This window comes from Paroedura picta, chromosome 5 (assembly GCF_049243985.1).
Source record: "Paroedura picta isolate Pp20150507F chromosome 5, Ppicta_v3.0, whole genome shotgun sequence".
Classification (NCBI taxonomy): domain Eukaryota; kingdom Metazoa; phylum Chordata; class Lepidosauria; order Squamata; family Gekkonidae; genus Paroedura; species Paroedura picta.
Window position 1 is genome coordinate 123,057,219 of NC_135373.1, and position 18,030 is coordinate 123,075,248.

The following is an 18,030-nucleotide window of genomic DNA, read 5'->3' on the forward strand; positions in this document are numbered from 1 at the left end:
CGGGACTCAAACACTTTAGTGCCTCTGAATGTGGAAGTCCCCCTTGACACCAACACTCTTCACATGCTCAGAGGCACCTACTTCTACTTCCTCGATACAACCAGGGCTCTCTGCTTGGTGCTTTACAATACATTTTTTGGAGGGTATCTGAAATTAAACCTCACAGATGGGAGGAGGGAAGAAAAACTCCCAAGGATCAGACAGATCAGAGATTCCCCCCCCCCTCCACCCCCCAGTTAAATGAAGTGAGAACAAGGAAATCCCAGCCTTGGCTGTGATCTCTGGCAAAGGGGCTGGCCCAGAGGCGGAGGGAAGGCAGGGGCAGGCAGCCAAGCCGACTCCTGTCCGAGAGCTTTCCCCATCTCCGTGAGCCGTAGCTGCAGCGGCTGACTGACCGGGAGGCCCTGCCACCTTCTCCCAGGCAGGAAGGAGGGGGCTCTCTGGGGGTCTTCTAATAAACATGCTCCTTTTGGTGTGCTTCTGCTGCGGCCTGTCAATTGTTGGCGGACAGCAGGATCCCCAATCCTTAGCCCGGGAACTGGAAGAGGCTGAGATTCTGGACTACAGCCTCATCGACAATGTAAGTTAAATATATATATATATATTCTTCCGGAGTGTTGCTCAATCCGCCCTGGACCCTGGCAGGGGATGGGGGAGCGTGGAGTGCCAGATCCAGGCCAGGAGACCCCTGGATATGGGGGTGGAGGCTAAGGAGGACTTTTTTGGGTGATGGGGGGGGGGTCCATGCTCCAAAGCAGCTATTTTCTCCAAGGGAACTGATCTCCGTAGTCTGGAGAAGAGTTGTAATGCCAGGGGATTCCCCATGGCCTGTCTCCACTGCCTGAAAGTCCACCCTCCAAAGTGTCTGTTTTTTTCCAGGGGAGCTGAGCTCCATAATCTGGGGATAAGGTGTAATTTCAGGGGATCCCCAGGTCTCACCTGGAGGCTGGCACCCCTGCTTGATCAGCATGATAGCCTTGGCAATGAATTTGTGGCTGGTGCAGACAACCAGTTAAGGACAGCAGAATGGTAGAAGGGAACCCCAGAGGGACAGAGGAAGGGTTAGGTTGATTGTAGCCCAATGCCTGGTCATTTTGCCCGTGGAGTTGTTCATGGTTTGGTAGCCAAAGGCCGGACGTGCTTATTTAGCAGGCTGCTGTTAGAAGCCGAGGAGCAGAGCTGATCGATAAGTTGGCAACCTTCCCTAAATCTGAGTCCATGGATGACCCGAAAGACCGATGAGATTGTCCAGCATAAAATTCTTAGACAATCCAAGATTCTTTCGCCACACCTTTTAAGAGTTGCCGAGGGAGGGAAATTTCGTCGGGTTGTCTTCTCCCGTTTCTGCCAGACTTCCAGAGGGAAAAGATAAACTTAGGAAAAAAAACCCTCTTCCCTTTGGCACCTCCTTCAAGAGACACAATGCAGCTGTAGTAGATTGAGTGTGTCAGACTCAGATCTGAAAGATACTAGTATAAAATTGTTTTTTTAATATATTGCAATTAAAGGCGCTTTAGCTCTCATGGGTCCCAATTGTACAAGTCTGCCCGAAGAACATCTCTTGAACCAAACAAGTGTCTTTAAACACTAATGCCTCTAGGCAAGAGTGTGCAAAATGGAACCTCCATGTTCAGGTGCAGTATATCTGGGAGTAAAAGACCCTGGGAGTTGTTCACTTTCCTTGCTGGTGTGTGTCCCAGAGAGAGTGGACAGGACGTGCCTTGGCATGTCCTAGCGACAGACTTCTGTCCTCAGATTTCAGAACGTGGAAGGTCTACTTGTTCCTTCTCTTGCGACCTTTTAGCATTAAGGTCCTTGGAATGTTTTGTTGCTTTTCAAAATGGCCTCTTTCTCACTTCAGAGATTCCCTGTGCTTTTTTTTGGGGGGGGGGGGGGGTTGGGGGCCTGCCGTAAATGAAAGTAAAGTGCAGGGGTTACTTGGGAATCCTGCCCTTCATCATAAATAAATCTGTGGAGTTTGTGAGGACATAGTAGGCAGAACTGCAGAAGACATGCAAAAATGTTTAACAAATCTACAGGGACTGGGTGGCCAGCTCTGGGTGGGGAAGTTCTTAAGGACTACTTAAGCGCTATACAAATCCTTCGCCAGCAAGTGGAAACCCAGCTGTCTTCGCCTGTGATATTTTAAGAGGAAAGCAGTGTCTCTGTGTGTGTGTGGGGGGGGGGCATTGCGGTAGAAAGAGCAGAAGACAGGGAAGGGATTACGCATTCCCCCCCCCAGCGTCCCCCCCAACCCCCCCCTCAATCTACTGAAACTATTCTTCTTTTAAAGCAAATTGCTGTCTTGGGTTTGGCTGTACATTTTTCATGCAATGCAAACGTTATTGGCCACTCGAGGCAGGATCATCTATGTTTAAAGGGCCTGTGTGCAGGATCTTCAATTTCCACCCTGATCCCATGCGAGTTTACCCAGCAGACAAAAGCCACCCCACTGGAGTCTTGCTCTGGGAGATTCTTCAGATATACCCTCTGCAGATGCCAGCAATGTACTGCTACAGTTTGATGCTGTCTGATATTGTTTACATTTTGCTTGGTCTTAACTTTGGGTTTCTTAACTTTTAATGTTGTATGCTGTGTACCACCCTGAGCTGGGCAGGTGTTGGATCCGTGGGTTCAGAGACCATTCCGCAGACATAGGATAATGCACTTTCAATGTTCTTGGGCAGCTGGATTTCCCTGTGCGGAACAGGAACGGACGGGATCTGACCATGAAGAAGAAGAAGAGTTGGTTCTTCAATGCTGCTTTTCCCTATCCGAAGGAGGCTCAAAGTGGCTTACAGTCGCCTTCCCTTTCCTCTCCCCACAACAGACACCCAGTGGGGTGGGTGAGGCTGAGAGAGCCCTGATATCACTGCCCGGTCAGAACAGCTTTCTCAGTGCCGTGGCGAGCCCAAGGTCACCCAGCTGGCTGCATGTGGAGGAGTGCAGATTCGAACCTGGCGTGCCAGATTAGAAGTCCACACTCCTAACCACTACACCAAACTGGCTCTCTGCACTGACTAATCCCATGTTCCGGATTACGATCCTGCCCCAGACCTCAAGCTCAGTCCTTGGCAGGTCCACAGACACAAGAGTAGGGCAGTATCTTAATAAAATTATCATTATTGCTATTACTAATGATACTGACCAGCTTCCTACACTGGATATCCTAGCCTAGCCCAATCTTGCCCAATCTCAAAAGGAAAGGAGAAAAGAAGAAATCCCCAAGCTTTGTAATTACTTCTTGTAATGTATTTGTAGCAGTAACTAGACAAGCCAGATGTAATAGTACTATCTTATGCTTTATTATTAGCTGTTGAAGAAGATATATTCTGAAAATGAGGTTACAACAGATCTCATTCTGGCAGATTTATAGAAGAGAATAAAACCTCCGCCAGAAGCAGCCAGTTTGGAGATTTCTTCCTTTTTTTCCTTCAGTTTGTCAGCTGGCTGGTCTTCCTTTCTGCGTTTTCAAAAGCTAAGCAGGGTCGGCCCCGGTTACAATTTGGATGGGAAGACCACCTGGGGAGGGGTTGCTACGCAGAGGCAGGCGAGGGCAACCCATCTCTGGATGCCTCTTGGCTCAAAAACCTTTCCCACCTCTTTCCACCACCAAGGGCTCTCTCTTCTGCTGGAATTATTTGATTGGAATGCCAGATGCGTTCTTTGGGCTTGAGAAACAGAGGTGTGTGTAGGGAACAAGAGACAGAGTCATGACCTGGATTAGGGCCAGGGAGTTAGTGAACAAGAATATCATAGATTCATAGAATCATAGAGTTGGAAGGGGCCATAGAGGCCATCTAGTCCCACCCCCTGCTCAACGCAGGATCAGCCCTAAGCATCCAAGAAAATATGAACTCTTCTTCTTTGCTTCAGGCCGAAATGCTCCCAGTCCGGGCTTCTTGAAGCCCCCCTGGAGGGGGAGGGAGTAGTTATTCTGCCCGTCTTTCCCCCTGTATTGGCTTACAGCTGCTAAGGGTAGGTTCTGGTGTTGGTCTGAAGCTACAGAACAATGTCTGTATCCAGGGTCATTTTTAAGGCCACCAAAGTTTAATTCTGGATCTATGCCTTTGTGTGTGTGGGGGGGAGGGGGGTGCACAGAGACAGTTTTCGAGGTCTCAAGGGGTCGGTTGCAACAGGTTTCCTGTAGCTTTAAATTTTTTGTTCCATGGAAGTTAGGTGGTAAACACCATGCAAGCTCACGGGACTGCCTGCTTTGGCTTGGGAAAGCCCTAGAGACGGGGGGGGGGGCAGTGTGGTGGGGGGAGACCTCAGTAGAGGATAATACCTTAGAGCCCTCCCTCCAAAGCACCTTCTCTCCAGGGGAACCTATCTTCTGGAGATGATGAAGAAGAAGAGTTGGTTTTTATACCCGGCTTTTCACTGTCCAAAGGAGTCTCAAAGCCAAGGTGACCAGATTTTAACATTGGTAAAGTAGGACACCATTGACGGGGGGGGGTATTGATTTAAAATTTGGTCCATATGGAGCAGCTGACAATCGCCTTACCTTTCCTCTTCCCACAACAGGCACCCTCTGACGTAAGCGGGGCTGAGAGAGCTCTGACAGTACTGCTCTGAGAGAACAGCACTATCAGGGCTGTGACGAGCCCAAAGTCACGCAGTCAGCTGCATGCGGAGGAGAAGGGAATCAAACCCGGCTCGCCGGATTAGAAGCTGCTGCTCTTAACCACAACACCAAGGTGGCTCTCAGCTCAGTTGTAAAGCAAATCTCTGGGCCTGCCTGGAGGTTGGCAACCCCATGTCCAGAAATCACTCAGAGCTATATGTGAAGGCTCTGAAATCTAGCAAACCCCCCCTCCAAAAAAAAGTCCATATTATCTTATTGCAAGAAGCTATTTATTTGGCCAAACTTTGTATAGGGTTCAAGGACCTGCCCTAACACCCAGAATGCTCAGGGGCGGGGAGAGGGAGCTGGAAATAATTTGATGACATGGCGATTCCTGCAGCTAATCTTTTGGACAGGAGGGTGAGTCGAACCCAGGACCTGCTGATTTGTGAGAAGCTGCCATCAACCTATTGAGGGACGGACCAGAACCAATGGGATGAAATTAATTCAAAAGAAATTCCATCTAAACCTCCGGAAGAAGTTCCTGACAGTCAGAGCGGTTCCTCAGTGGAACAGGCTTCCTCGGGAGGTGGTGGGTTCTCCCTCTTTGGAGATCTTTAAACAGAGGCTGGATAGCCATCTGTCGGAGAGGCTGATTCTGTAAAGGTTCAAGGGGGTGGCAGGTTACAGTGGAGGAGCAAGAGGGTTGTCAGTGTCCTGCATAGTGCAGAGGGTTGGACTAGATGACTCAGGAGGTCCCTTCCAACTCTATGATTCTGTGATTCTATGAAACTAGAGAAGCCAACCCTTGGCCTGGAATTTGCGGGGCTTCTCGTTGGGTGGGAGAAACGGAGGAGGAACAGTTTGGCATGCCGGACGGGTGTCCTATGACTCACTTTCCCTCCCAACGCTGTTATAAACAAATGCCCAAACTTGTTGTCAGGGCAACGATCTGGTGAGGGCTAGTGGCATGGTTTGGGAGGAAGGGTTATGGCCAGCTGCACTGCACACTGTGTCCAACCTGGGATTCCAGGCTCCCTTGGGGATAAACACAATCTAGCTTACACAGAGCGGGGTTGTACCCATCACTGAAGTGCATTCTCTGTTGCCTTTGGTCCCGACCCAAAAGCTTGACTGGAAGTGCCACCTGCTTAATTTTGGCGTGTCAGACAGCTGGTGCAGCTGGAGAGGCGCATGAGGAAAAATTCCAGCGGGCTCTGCCTCATCCGTTTTTCCCACAACGTGCTTTTCTGTGACAAGTTGCTTCGTCTACTGTGGGCTGGGGGTGGAGGCTGAAAGAGGCTGACAGAAAACTTTAACACAGCTTGGAGTCCAGAGGTTAAAAGGATGGCAAAGATGGTGTTGTGGTTAAAAGCAGCAGCCTCTAATCTGGAGCATCGGGTTGGATTCCCCACTCCTTCTCTACATGCAGCCAGCTGGGGGAACTTGGTCCAGTCCCAGTTCTCTCAGAGCTCTCTCAGCCTCACTGACCTCACAGGGTATCTGTTGTGGGGAGAGGAAGGGAAGGCAGTTATAAGACATTTTGAGACCCAGGAGGCCTGTTGGGTGACCTTGGGGGGCAGAGGCAATGGATTTACGCCTGGCTGGGGGTCCCTCCCCTTCTCAAACCCTGACCCCCAGACTCCACCTCCAAAATCTCCCACAATTTCCTGACCCAGTTGGCAACCTGATAGCCATTTAAAAGGCAGAGTTTTGTTCCCTTCCCCGCACACACACCTTGTTTTCTTTAAAGAGATCTACTAGGTAGAGCTGACAGCTGCTGGCTAGGAGATACCCGTCACCTAGAAATCAGTTGTAATTCTGGGAGCTCTCCAGGCCCGACCTGGAGGTTGGCAAGGAGGCAAGCAGGAGGTTGCACAATGTGTGGATATAACACAAGTGACCAGAAGTCACTGTGCAATAAAGCCCTGGATGATAAACTCAAAACCAAAAAGTTTTTTTTACAAAAATATAATATTCAAAATACTTGGTACCAAATTCGGCCCAACAGCTATGTTATGAATTGCCTGGAGGTTGGCAACCCGCAACAGACCAGGAGGGAGGGAGGGGACTCAGTTGCTGAAATCATTTGGGAATGGAACAATTTTGGCCTCCCCCCCCCATTCTACCCCAACCTCTGCAGCTTGACCCAAATCAGGCCCCTTCACAGTTGCAATTTCTCTCCCCCCCCCCTTTCATGAACAAGACAATCCCCAGAACCAGGAGCAGAAAGGTCACGCATGTTTGAACAACGGGGAATGCTCGACTTTGTGCCAACTCCTCCTTCCAGAACTTCATATAAACAGTCATAAAAATCACCTCTGCCGTTAGGAGGGGATCTGCTAGTTCAGTATATAAATTAAGAGCACAGGCTGGGAATGTTGGCAGAGTTTAAATGTGCGAAGAATTGCACCGGCTGCTTCAAGAATAAAACAGTTTTATTAAGGAGGGAAACAACTTAGAAGAAGAAGAAGATTATATAGGTGGCTAAGCGTGGAGAGCCTCTTGTGGCGCAGAGTGGAAAGGCAGCAGACATGCAGTCCGAACCTCTGCCCATGAGGCTGGGAATTCAATCCCAGCAGCCGGCTCAAGGTCGACTCAGCCTTCCATCCTTCCGGGGTCAGTAAAAGGAGTACCCAGCTTGCTGGGGGGTAAACGGTGATGACTGGGGAAGGCACTGGCAAACCACCCCGTATTGAGTCTGTCATGAAAACGCTAGAGGGCGTCACCCAAAGGGTCAGACATGACTCGGTGCTTGCACAGGGGATACCTTTGCCTTTACTTTTAAGAATGGAGAGAGATAGTCCTATAGGTCTAACCGACTAAAACGTTCTGGAAGCAAGCAGGCAGGAAGTGTGCTCAAAGGAGCAGGAAGTCTCTAACCAGCAGTACACAGGAGGTGATTATCTGAAAAATACTGGAAGGTCCTATTCTAAATAGGGTAACTACACATCTCCTCTGATGCCCCCTGTAGGATAGTCTTCATATAGTGTTGCATCATGCACACTGCGTATCTTGCATAATCCCACAGGGAAAGAGATCTGTTCTCCAGCTACATCGTATCCCAACTGAACTAAAACCACAGTTCCTCCCCTCCTCAAACCCTATCTGTTAAATCCGCGGGTTCAGAGGTAGACACAGACACTGGAAGTGATTTGAGCTCTTTATTCAGACCCCAGCATGGCATAAGAAGGACTGGACTGAACCAACCCCCCAACTCCCCGAAAAAACCTAATTTATATACATCAGCAAACAGTGGATTTTCCTGCCAGGGCTCTTGGTCTCAGTTTCAACTGACTCGATCCTGCAGATGGGATCTAGCCTCGTCTTGGTCAACTGCAAGCTGGAAAGTTAAGTTATAAAACAATCTAAAATTTTAACAATTACTTATTAAAGTGCACCAATATTAGGCTTCCATGCCTGTGGACCATTGCAAAAAACACAGAAATGCCGCCTGGGGGCAGGGTTGCCATCTCTGGGTTGGGCAAAGCTTGGGGATTTGGGGGGGGGGGAGATTATAGAGGGTGGGGTTTGGGGAGGGGGGGCCTTCAATGGGGTCTAATGCCATACAGTTCACGTTTTAAGCAGCCATGTCCTCCAGGGGAACCAATCTCCGTAATTCCAGGGAATATCCAGGTCCCACCTGGAGTCTGGCATCCCTATCCGCGAGGGGGGAAGGTGTGTGAATTGCAAAGGTGAATGGCACGATGAGGTATTCCTCTCGATTCCAGCCCCCTCCCCAATGTGAATTTGGCACCGTGCCAAGGCCTCTGCATTCTTTCTCGCGGTCCTTGTGAGTTCACGGTTTAAAACGAGCCTTCGACCCGGTCGTTCGTACTTTGGCAGGACGGTTCGGATTCCTTTTGCGCGGCTTTGATCTGCTAATTGGTTTCTCTTCCATCCTGCGTGGGCGTGTGTGTGCGTGGACAGATATACACAAATGTGACAGCTAAAGAATAGCAGGTTGATTGCTGGCGGGGCCCTTCCATTGATAGAGGTCCAGAAGTTGTCAACCTCTCTGCCAGGAGCCCTTCTCAGGGTTTCCAAAGCGAAAAGACGTGAACCGCGATCAGCTGCGTACAAATTGTCACGAAGACGGCTTGTTCACCGCGGCTAACCTTCCCTTGAAATGTGTGTAGGCCATCGGCTTGCCAACTCTGGATTGGGAAAGACCTGGAGGTTTTGGGGGTGGAGCCAGGAGTGGGTGGGATCTGGAGAAGGGAGGGACCTCAGTGGAGTGTGATACTATGGAGTCCACCCTCCTAAACAGCCCTTTTCTCCAAGGGAACAGATCGCTGTAGTCTGGAGATGAGTTATAATTCTGGGGGATCCCCAGGTCCCACCTGGAGGCTGGCATCCACCACCCAAAGCAGCCCTTTTCTCCAGGGGAACTGATCACTATAGCCTGGAAATCAGGTGTAATTGCGGGAAAACTGTGGGCCCCACCTGGTGGTTGGGAGCCTTGTGCATCCTGGCTACGGTATGTGGGGACATAATAGCTTGGGCATCTTTGAGCCAGCCCTGATGTTGCCATTCATGCCAGCATGGTATCATAATTAAGAGAGGTGGCCTCTAATTTGAAGAGCCGGATTTCACTCCTTGCTTCTCCTCCGCATGCAGCCAGCTGGGTGACCTTGGGCAAGTCACAGACTTGTTAGAAGCTGTTCTCATAGAGCAGTCCTCTTAGAGCTCTTTTGGCCCCACCTACCTCATAGGGTGCCTGTTGAAGGGAGAGGAAGGGAAGGCGATCATCAGCTGTTTTGAGACTCCTTTGGGCAGGGAGAAGTGGAATATAAAAACCAGCTCTTATTTTTAATGTTTTCTGGGTTTTGTTTTCTGATTACTTTGAGTCCTTTTTGTTCATCAAGGAAGTTACAAATTACGGTTGACAACATCTGACTGGGGAGGCTGGGGTTCTCCTAGATTTCTCCAGCTTACAGAGATCAGATCCTGTAGACAAAATGGCAGCTTCTGAGAGGGTGTTTTAGGATTTTAGGATTGCAGCGTTAGGATGCAATCCTATTCACACTTACCATGGATTTGTGGGAAGGCTGTGGACAGGGATAAAATGCTAGCTGCAGTGCCATATCAGTCCTGGTTAAAAGAACAGGAGTGACACGGGTAGCTCTAGGAATCACTAGAAACTCTATGGTAAAATCGTAAGAGTTCCCAGAGATTCCTAGAGATACTGTATGTCACTTTTTTAAAAACTGAAAATTTCAGTCCTGGCCCTGTCCTGGTGGAATGAGCTCCCGGGAGAGCTGAGGGCCCTGACACCGCTGTCAAAGTTCCTCAGGGCATGTAAAATGGAGCTCTTCCACCAGGTTTTCAGTTGAGGCTGGGTCGTTTAAGAGCGTTGCCCCCCCCTGGGGTTTTCCACTACATCATCTATTGAACCCTTTGTGGCTGTTATGAAGGGGGGTGTATGACTCCCCTTATTTTTTCGCTATCTGTAGGTGGGTGGTTTTAAAGTTTGGGGATTTTATGGGATATTATGTAATCTGCCTCGAGTCCCCCAAAGAGGCAGGCAGAGTATAAATGAGGAGCAAGGGGGAATGGGATGCCTCCTTACTTCTGAGTATATGTGATTGTGCTGCTAAAATAAATCGTAACTCATTGGTGGAAATAAATCCCTGAAAACATTTTCAAAACCACAGTCCCGTTTGGGTTTCAAAATAGCCAATGCACTGACTGATCCTCTCCCTTCAATCTTTTCCAGGTTGCTCGCAGGGTCCCCAGGCAAACTCGGTTTCTGCAGAGGCTGGTAAGTGAGAGAGTGGGGAGGGGCTGTGGCTCACGGCGGGGCAACGGCTTGGCCTGCGGAAGGTCCCAGGTTCGATCCCCGGCATCTCCAGTTGAAAGAAATAAGTAGCCGGTGATGAGAAAGACCTTGGCCTGAAACACAAAGAGCAATCCTCTCTTCAATCCTATTTAATAGCTTCACACGCCCTCTTCCCTTGGTATTATGTTAAATAGTTATTCTCTTCTTGTTGTTGTTGATGTTGCTATTATTATTATTATTACCATTGCTGTTATTCTGTTCAATATGAAAAACTGAGTTTGATGTATAGTTTGATTACGTTTCATGTGAACTGCCCTGAGCATGAGAGGAGAGTGGTATAAAAACAGTAATTAATTCATTCATCCCTGTTGACCCATGGGAAGGGGCTGTGGCTCAGTGGCTGAGCACTTGCCCAGCATGCTGAAGGTCCCCGGTTCAATCCCCAGCATCTCCCGTTGAAAAGGGCCAGTCAGTGGCTGATTTGGAAGACCTCTGCCTGAGACCCTGGAGTGCAGCTGCCTGCCTGAGTAGGCAATACGGATCTCGACCGACCTAAAGTCTGACTCTGATTCAGTCGAAGGCGGCTCCATGTGTTTGTGTGTTCGTGCATGTTCTGCATAAAATCCCATTTCTGAAACAAGAGTTTGAACGCGCAGGCAGGAAATTCTCCCCGCTGCTTCCAGCCCCTCTGTTTTCGTGTAACGCCCACGGGATGCTTTGAACCTTCCTCCAGAGATGAGCTGGAGTGCTCCAGGAAATATTTCAAGAATAAACCGACGTTTCAAAATAACAACAAAAGGTTAGGAACGGGGGAGTTAAGGGATTGCAGTGATCGTGTTAGGCAGAAAGGGAGAAGGCTGCTTTTCCTGGAGCCTGGAAGAAAGTTTCCATTCCCCAGGGGCCATTGACTGGCTCGCCAACCTCCAGGTGAGGCCTGGGGATCCCGTAGAATCAGTTCTGGGTCACGTGGGCAGTGATGGAGGCATGTCGCTAAAAACATCAGATGGGCTTGCCTGTTTTTCCTGGTTAGTCTGCTCTCCATCCCCTGCGACTGGCCCAAGATCACCTGTCCGACTTCAACAACATGCACAGGGATTCAAACTTGGGCGTTTCAGATCCTAGTCAGACACTCTGGACCACTACACCAGGGGTGGGCAAACTGCGGCCCTCCAGATGTCCATGGACTACAATTCCCACGAGCCCCTGCCACTCTGCAGGTGGTGTGTGGGTCTGTTTCATAGAATCATAGAGTTGTAAGGGACCACTTTTTGTTTTCATAGATTGCTCTTTCGAGGTGTTTTATGTTCTGGATTTTTGTCCTCCTCCCCCCCCTTGCTAGCTGCCTGGAACAGGTCTCTGGAGAGGCAGCATGCAAAAACATTTCCTAATTATAAAAAGGTACTTCTGTGCGACCCATGACTGCACCGGCCTTGCTGTTTCGCTCTCGGACACGGATCCCTGACCTCTTTGAGCCTGTGGACACATGGGGAACCGTGACCTTGGGGAGGTCATTGCCAATTTCCTGCATTGTGCAGGGAGCTGGGTGAGGTGAGCCTTGGAGTCTAGGGATGCCAGCCTCCAGGTGGGACCTGGAGGTGGCCAGGAACTACAGCCCACTCCAAAGGCTCCAACTCCACCATGGTACCCCACTCAGGTCCAGTCCTCCCCAGCTCCACCCCCAAATCTGAGGCATTTCTGGCACGCCAGCCTTGCCTTGTTCCCTGGTAGGACCTGACAACCCTTCTGGCGTTCCTTCCAGCTCTCGGTTTCTAACTTCCTGATCCTGACGCAGGTGGCCTGCCTGTTATGCACCATTTGTGAATCATTTCCAGATTCCCAGCCCAAACCCACCTTTGGCAAACTGACCCCCCCCCCCCACACCCCACCCGTAGTGGGTCGAAGCCTGCTTTTGTCTGTGGACTTTTCATGCAGGTATTTGCTCAGGGGTTGGTAAGAACAGCCACACGTTCACAGGAGATGTGTGCATTGAATGGGTTTGTTGCCACCTCTGAGTTGGGGAATTCCTGGAGGTTTTGTGGGTGGAGCCTAAGGAGGGCGGGGCTTGGGGAAGGGAAGGACTTCAATGGGGTGTAATACTATAAAGTCCGCCTTCCAAAGGGTCCGTTGTCTGCAGGGGAAAAGGTTTCCTGGAGATCTCAATGGAATATAACACCCCCCAGACGCCTGCCCATGACTCTCCCAAAGTTACTGTTAATTGATATTATATTATAATTGTGGTTTTGTAATCTTTTGATGTTTTTTAAAGTTGTTCTGATGTTATGTAATGTTCCATGTAAGTTATAATGTTCTGTGTAAACCACCCAGAGCTGCAAAGAAATGGGCGGTATAGAAATCTAAATTAATTAATTAATTGATAGATAGATAGATAAATAAATAAATAAATAAATAAATAAATAAATAAATAAATAAATAAATAAATAAATAAATAAATAAATAGAGAAGGGCTGCCCCAAATGTGGCTCTCCAGATGTTCATGGACTACATGGCAATTGTAGTCCATGGACTTCTGGAGAGCCACAATTGGGACACCTGTGCCATACTGTATCCACCAAAATGGTCATTTCCTGCAAGGGAACTGATCTCCTGGAAATGAGGAAATCTCCAGCCGCCACCTGGAAGCTGGCAACCCTAATGGACTTGGCTGGGTATGAACAGGTCCTCCTCCTTACAGACCGTTTCTCTATTCCAACAGGAAACCAGACCCCGGATGTCGGAATTCTCGGTGAGATCCACGGTCATTTCCCGCTACGCTTTCACCACCGTCTCCTGCACCTTGGTGAACAGTGGGTCGGAGGACAGGGAAGGCGTCTTTGAGATGCAGATCCCCGTCACGGCCTTCGTCACTAATTTTACCATGTAGGTGAGAGGGTCCCACCCGTTGCTCCTTTTGGAATACGCAAGAGCTGTAGCATGCGTGATGGTACAGAATACAAAGAGTGTCCTGCAGGGGGCATCGGAGAAGATGTGTGTTTAGCATAGCTAGGGAGCGAAAGTCCTGATATTTTTCATATAATCTCCTCCAGCATCCTGATTGTCTCGTATGGGGACTTCCTTGACCACAGTTCCTCCTTGCTTGGATGTCATAGTCCTGCTGTATACTCTCTTGAAGTATTTGGAAGGTTTTCATTTGGAGGAGGGCAGGGAACGGTTCCTGTTGGCAGCAGAGGAGAGGACCTGCAGTAATGGGTTTAAACTACATATAGAATGGTGCCAGTTAGATATCAGAAAAAAATTCGTAATAATCTGAGTAGTTCAGCAGTGGGATGGGCTTCCTAAGGAGGTGGTAAGCTCCCCGTCACTAGCAGTCTTCATGCGGCTGGACAGATCCTTCTCCTGGATGCTTGAGGCTGATCCTGCATTGAGCAGGGGGTTGGCCTAGATGACCTGTCGGGCTCCTTCCCACTCTGGGATTCTATTCAAGATGTTTTGCAAGAGGAAAAGATCAGCTGTCTGGTTAGGCTGAGCTGGAAATTGAGCCGGAGTTCAGATTTCAAGATCTCTGCCCTTGCAAAAGCAGGGAAGGTCTGTTGCAACCCATAACATGTCGCCTGAGCGTCTGTCCCAAGATATACATTCTGGAAGCTTAGCGAAGGGTCTGTAGATCGGTGGTCATGTATCTGTTTTGGGTGCAGAAGCTCCCAGGTTCGATCCCTGGGATCGCCAGGCCTTGATGGAGTCGTGTCACCATAACTTGGTTGTGATTTGAAGGCATGTACAAAGAATCATAGAGTTGGAAGGGACCTCCAGGGTCATAGAATCATAGAATCATAGAGTTGGAAGGGACCATACAGGCCATCTAGTCCAACCCCCTGCTCTACGCAGGATCAGCCCTAAGCATCCTAAAGCATCCAAGAAAAGTGTGTCTCCAACCTTTGCTAGTGCAACCCCCTGCAGAAGGCAAGAAATTCTCATCTAATCCATCTCTGTCTTTCACTTCCAGGGTCATTGATGACAAGGCTTACCACGGCGAAGTCATTGGGAAAGACAGGAGGCTTGGGGATGCAACTCGACATCACAGATACTCCAAGCCTAAGGATGACGGGTAGGTCTGGGGTCCTCCTGGATGGTCTTCTGGTTCATCCGATGATCTGTCTTACGGCTCCTGTGGAATTCTTCAGTGCGATGTTCTGCACAGATTACCTAAACAGTGTTTAAAAGGCATGTGGAGCAATGTGGGGCAGAGGTTCATCACTGGCTCTTCGCCGAGAGGCATAGATAGAACTCTCTGTCTGGGGCAGGGATGCTCTGTCTTCTTGGTGCTTGGGGGGCAACAGTGGCAGGGCTGCTGGATGACCTTGGCTAAAACCCAGCTGGATGAACTTGGTCTAGTCACAGTCCTGATAAAGCTGTTCTGACCGAGCACTGTTATCAGGGCTATCTCAGCCTCACCTCCCTCACAGGGTGTCTGTTGTGGGGAGGGGAAAGAGAAGGCGATTGGAAGCCCCTTTGAGACTCCTTCGGGTAGAGAAAAGCGACCTATAAGAACTAACTCTTCTTCTTCTTCTTCTTCTTCTTCTTCTTCTTCAGTGATATCAGGGCTCTCTCAGCCTCCCCTTCCTCACAGGGTGTCTGTTGTGGGGAGGGGAAAGGGAAGGTGAGTGCAAGCCCCTTTGAAACTCCTCCAGGGAGCGAAAAGCAGGGTATAACCATCAACTCTTCTTCTTTTCCTCCTCTTTGTCGGTGTCCCATGGGGATAAAACATATCCTGGGAACAATACACATAGGAGGCCTGTCGAAAGAAGAAGAAGAAGAAGAGTTGGTTCTTATATGCCGCTTTTCCCTACCCGAAGGAGGCTCAAAGCGGCTTACAGTCACCTTCCCTTTCCTCTCCCCACAACAGACACCCTGTGAGGGAGGGGAGGCTGAGAGAGCCCTGATATTACTGAAGAAGAAGAAGAGTTGGTTCTTATATGTTGCTTTTCTCAGACACCCTGTGGGGTGGGTGAGGCTGAGAGAGCCCTGATATTACTGCTCGGTCAGAACAGTTTTATCAGTGCCGTGGTGAGCCCAAGGTCACCCAGATGGCTGCATGTGGGGGAGCGCAGAATCGAACCCGGCATGCCAGATTAGAAGTCAGCACTCCTAACCACCACACCAAACTGGCTCTGAGCTTGACCTCCCTTTGAATCCCCCTGGCAGGGACATTGCAGTCGAGACGTTCAAGGCATCGGGGACCATTCCCCGGAAAGGCCAGGCTGTTTTCCTGCTCCACTACGAAGAGCTCATGCAAAGACGGCTGGGGAAGTATCAGTACGCTCTTAGCATCCGGCCCCAGCAGCTGGTGGGGCGTTTGCGCGTGGAGGTGAACATCCTTGAAAACGCAGGAATCACCTCCCTGGAAGTCCCACCGCTCCAGAGCAGCCGGAGCCAAGGTGGCGGGAACGCCGATGGTGAGTAGAACCCAGAGGGTAATTATTCTCTCTCTCTCTTTTTAACTTCTTCATTTATATCCCATGTTTCTCCCCAGTGGGGACCCAAGGGAGATCATCACCTTGTTCTCTCCTCCATTCCCTACGCACAACTGTTGGCAGAGTTTAAATACACAAAGGAGGGGTGAAGTACCAGCTGCTTAAAGAATAGGTAGCTTTACTGAGAAGAGAAACAATGTTGTAAAGCGAGAGGAGGGAGGTAGTCCTAACAGCCTAACCGACTATAACTGGTCTTCTTCTGAAGGCGAACACACTGGAAGCGTGCTCGAAGGAGCAGGAAGTCTCCAAATGAGCCAATCAGGACACAAGAGGAGATTCTTGGAAAAATGCTAGGAAGTTCCCAATCTAACCATGCTAAACAAACATCTACTCCGATGCCCCCTGTAGGACGTTCTTCCCATCCTGGTGACTCATGCTCGCTACAAATCATGCATATCCCAGCATGTACAGCAAACCTGTGAGCCAGCCAAGGCCGAGAGCGTGAATGTCCCAGTGCCACCCAGGAAGCTACCAGGAGAGAATGAGGATTTGAACCCGGGTTCCCCCCGGATCAAAATCTGACATTTTCACCACAACAACGCACTGGATAGAGTTGGTGTTAGAACTGGCAATTCCAAGCTAGCAGGACCAGCAGTATGCTTCAGTAGAAAGCCACTTCATTTCTGCATTCTCTCCCATTCTCTCTGCCTGTCCTACCTTCAAGGGTTCTCATGAAGATTAAATTGGGAATACATGCTACCCTGAGTTCTACAGCGGTTGGCTAATATATATATATATACTAGATTTAAAGCTTGTTGTACATTTAAATACAACGGGCACTAGAAAGGGGGGAGGAGGGAATGAGGCCTTTTGGGCCTGGGGAGAAGACCTGCTTCCGTCCCTCTTCCTCCCAGCTGCGGTGCAGCCTTCCCTCCAGGCCCAGAAGCTCCTGGGCCTGGGGGGAAGGCCTCCTTCCCCCCTCCCCCCCAGTGGAGGTGCAGCCTTCCCCCCAGGCCTAGAAGCACACCTGGGGCCTCTTCGAGGCCTGGGGGAAGGCCTCTTTCTGTACTCATGCCGTGACGCCGCGCCCCCATCGCTTTCTGGACTGTCATTCCTATTTGCGCCTTCCGATTGGGCCCTCACCCGGCCTGGCCCCGCCCACTCTCCGCCCACCTAGGCCTTAGCCTTTTATATTTAACAGCGACTCGCTGTTAAAGATATGGCAAACAGCCTAGCATCTGTGAATCATTCTTCACTGACGGACGGTCGCCTTTGGAGATCGTGTGTATTTTAAGTAAACAATTTTTTCCCATCCCTCCGCCGATGCCAAATCGGAGAGGAAGTCTCGCAGCGCTGCAGAGACGGAAAAGCCTGAGCTTGCCAAAAGCAGTAGCCAGAAAGGCCATGTGCAGGCAATTCCACCACTCACGTCTCCCGCGCAGGAGGGGTCGCTGTCCTCTGGCCAAGGGGAAGGACTGGCCGTCAGCCTCCCTGTCTGGTGAGGTGACCCGAGGCGGACCTGGAATGTGAGCCGAGGTTCAGATTTCAAGATCTCTGCTCCTGAGAAAGCAGGGAAGGTCTGCTGCAGCCCGTGATGCATAACCTGATGGTCTGTCCCATCAGTGGTAGAGCCTCTGCTTGGCCTGCAGAAGGTCCTAGGTTCCATCCCTGGAATCTCCAGTTAAAGGACCAGGCAGCGGGTGATGGAAAAGACCTCTGCCTGAGACCCTGGAGAGCTGTAGGAAGGGGCTGTGGCTCAGTGGGAGAGCGTCCCTGGTTCAATCCCTGCGATCTCCAGTTAAGAAGGACAAGGCAGGAGGTGATGGGATAGACTCTCACAGACTGAGGAGACCATACTGACCCAGATAGTCCAAGGTTCTGATTCAGTAGAAGGCAGCCAAAGGAGACAGACTCTTGCCTCATCCAGCAAAGCTTGACTTATGAGTTCCCCTGGCTAATTTCTTTATTCATACTGAACCTATGCAATTGTGATAAATCTGAAGAAGACAAGTTGGTTTTCACTCCCCGAAGGAATCTCCAAGCGGCTTACAATCGCCTTCCTCTCCCCACGGCAGACACCTGGTGAGGTAGGTGAGCCTGGGAGAGCTCTGGAAGAACTGCTGTGAGAACTGTTCTAGTGGGTCTGACTGTCCCAAGGTCCCCCAGCTGGCTGCATGTGAAGGACTGGGGAATCAAACCAAGATATCCAGATTAGAAGCCGCCACTCTTAACCATTCGTTATATACCAAAAG

The 18,030-nt window shown here is 49.9% G+C and overlaps 1 protein-coding gene across 2 annotated transcripts in view; it reads left to right on the plus strand.

The window, feature by feature from the left end:
* The first annotated feature begins 350 nt into the window (after window positions 1-350).
* Window positions 351-18,030, plus strand: part of ITIH5 (inter-alpha-trypsin inhibitor heavy chain 5) — a 52,118-nt gene continuing 34,438 nt past the window's right edge. The window contains exons 1-5 of one of the 2 annotated variants that reach the window (XM_077340309.1): window positions 351-580; window positions 10,287-10,331; window positions 13,063-13,226; window positions 14,311-14,412; window positions 15,510-15,760. In XM_077340309.1, coding sequence (XP_077196424.1) covers window positions 461-580; window positions 10,287-10,331; window positions 13,063-13,226; window positions 14,311-14,412; window positions 15,510-15,760 — 682 coding nt within the window. In that variant the 5' untranslated portion in view covers window positions 351-460. The remainder of the gene's footprint in view (window positions 581-10,286; window positions 10,332-13,062; window positions 13,227-14,310; window positions 14,413-15,509; window positions 15,761-18,030) is intronic. The other variant, XM_077340310.1, reaches the window with a different exon arrangement.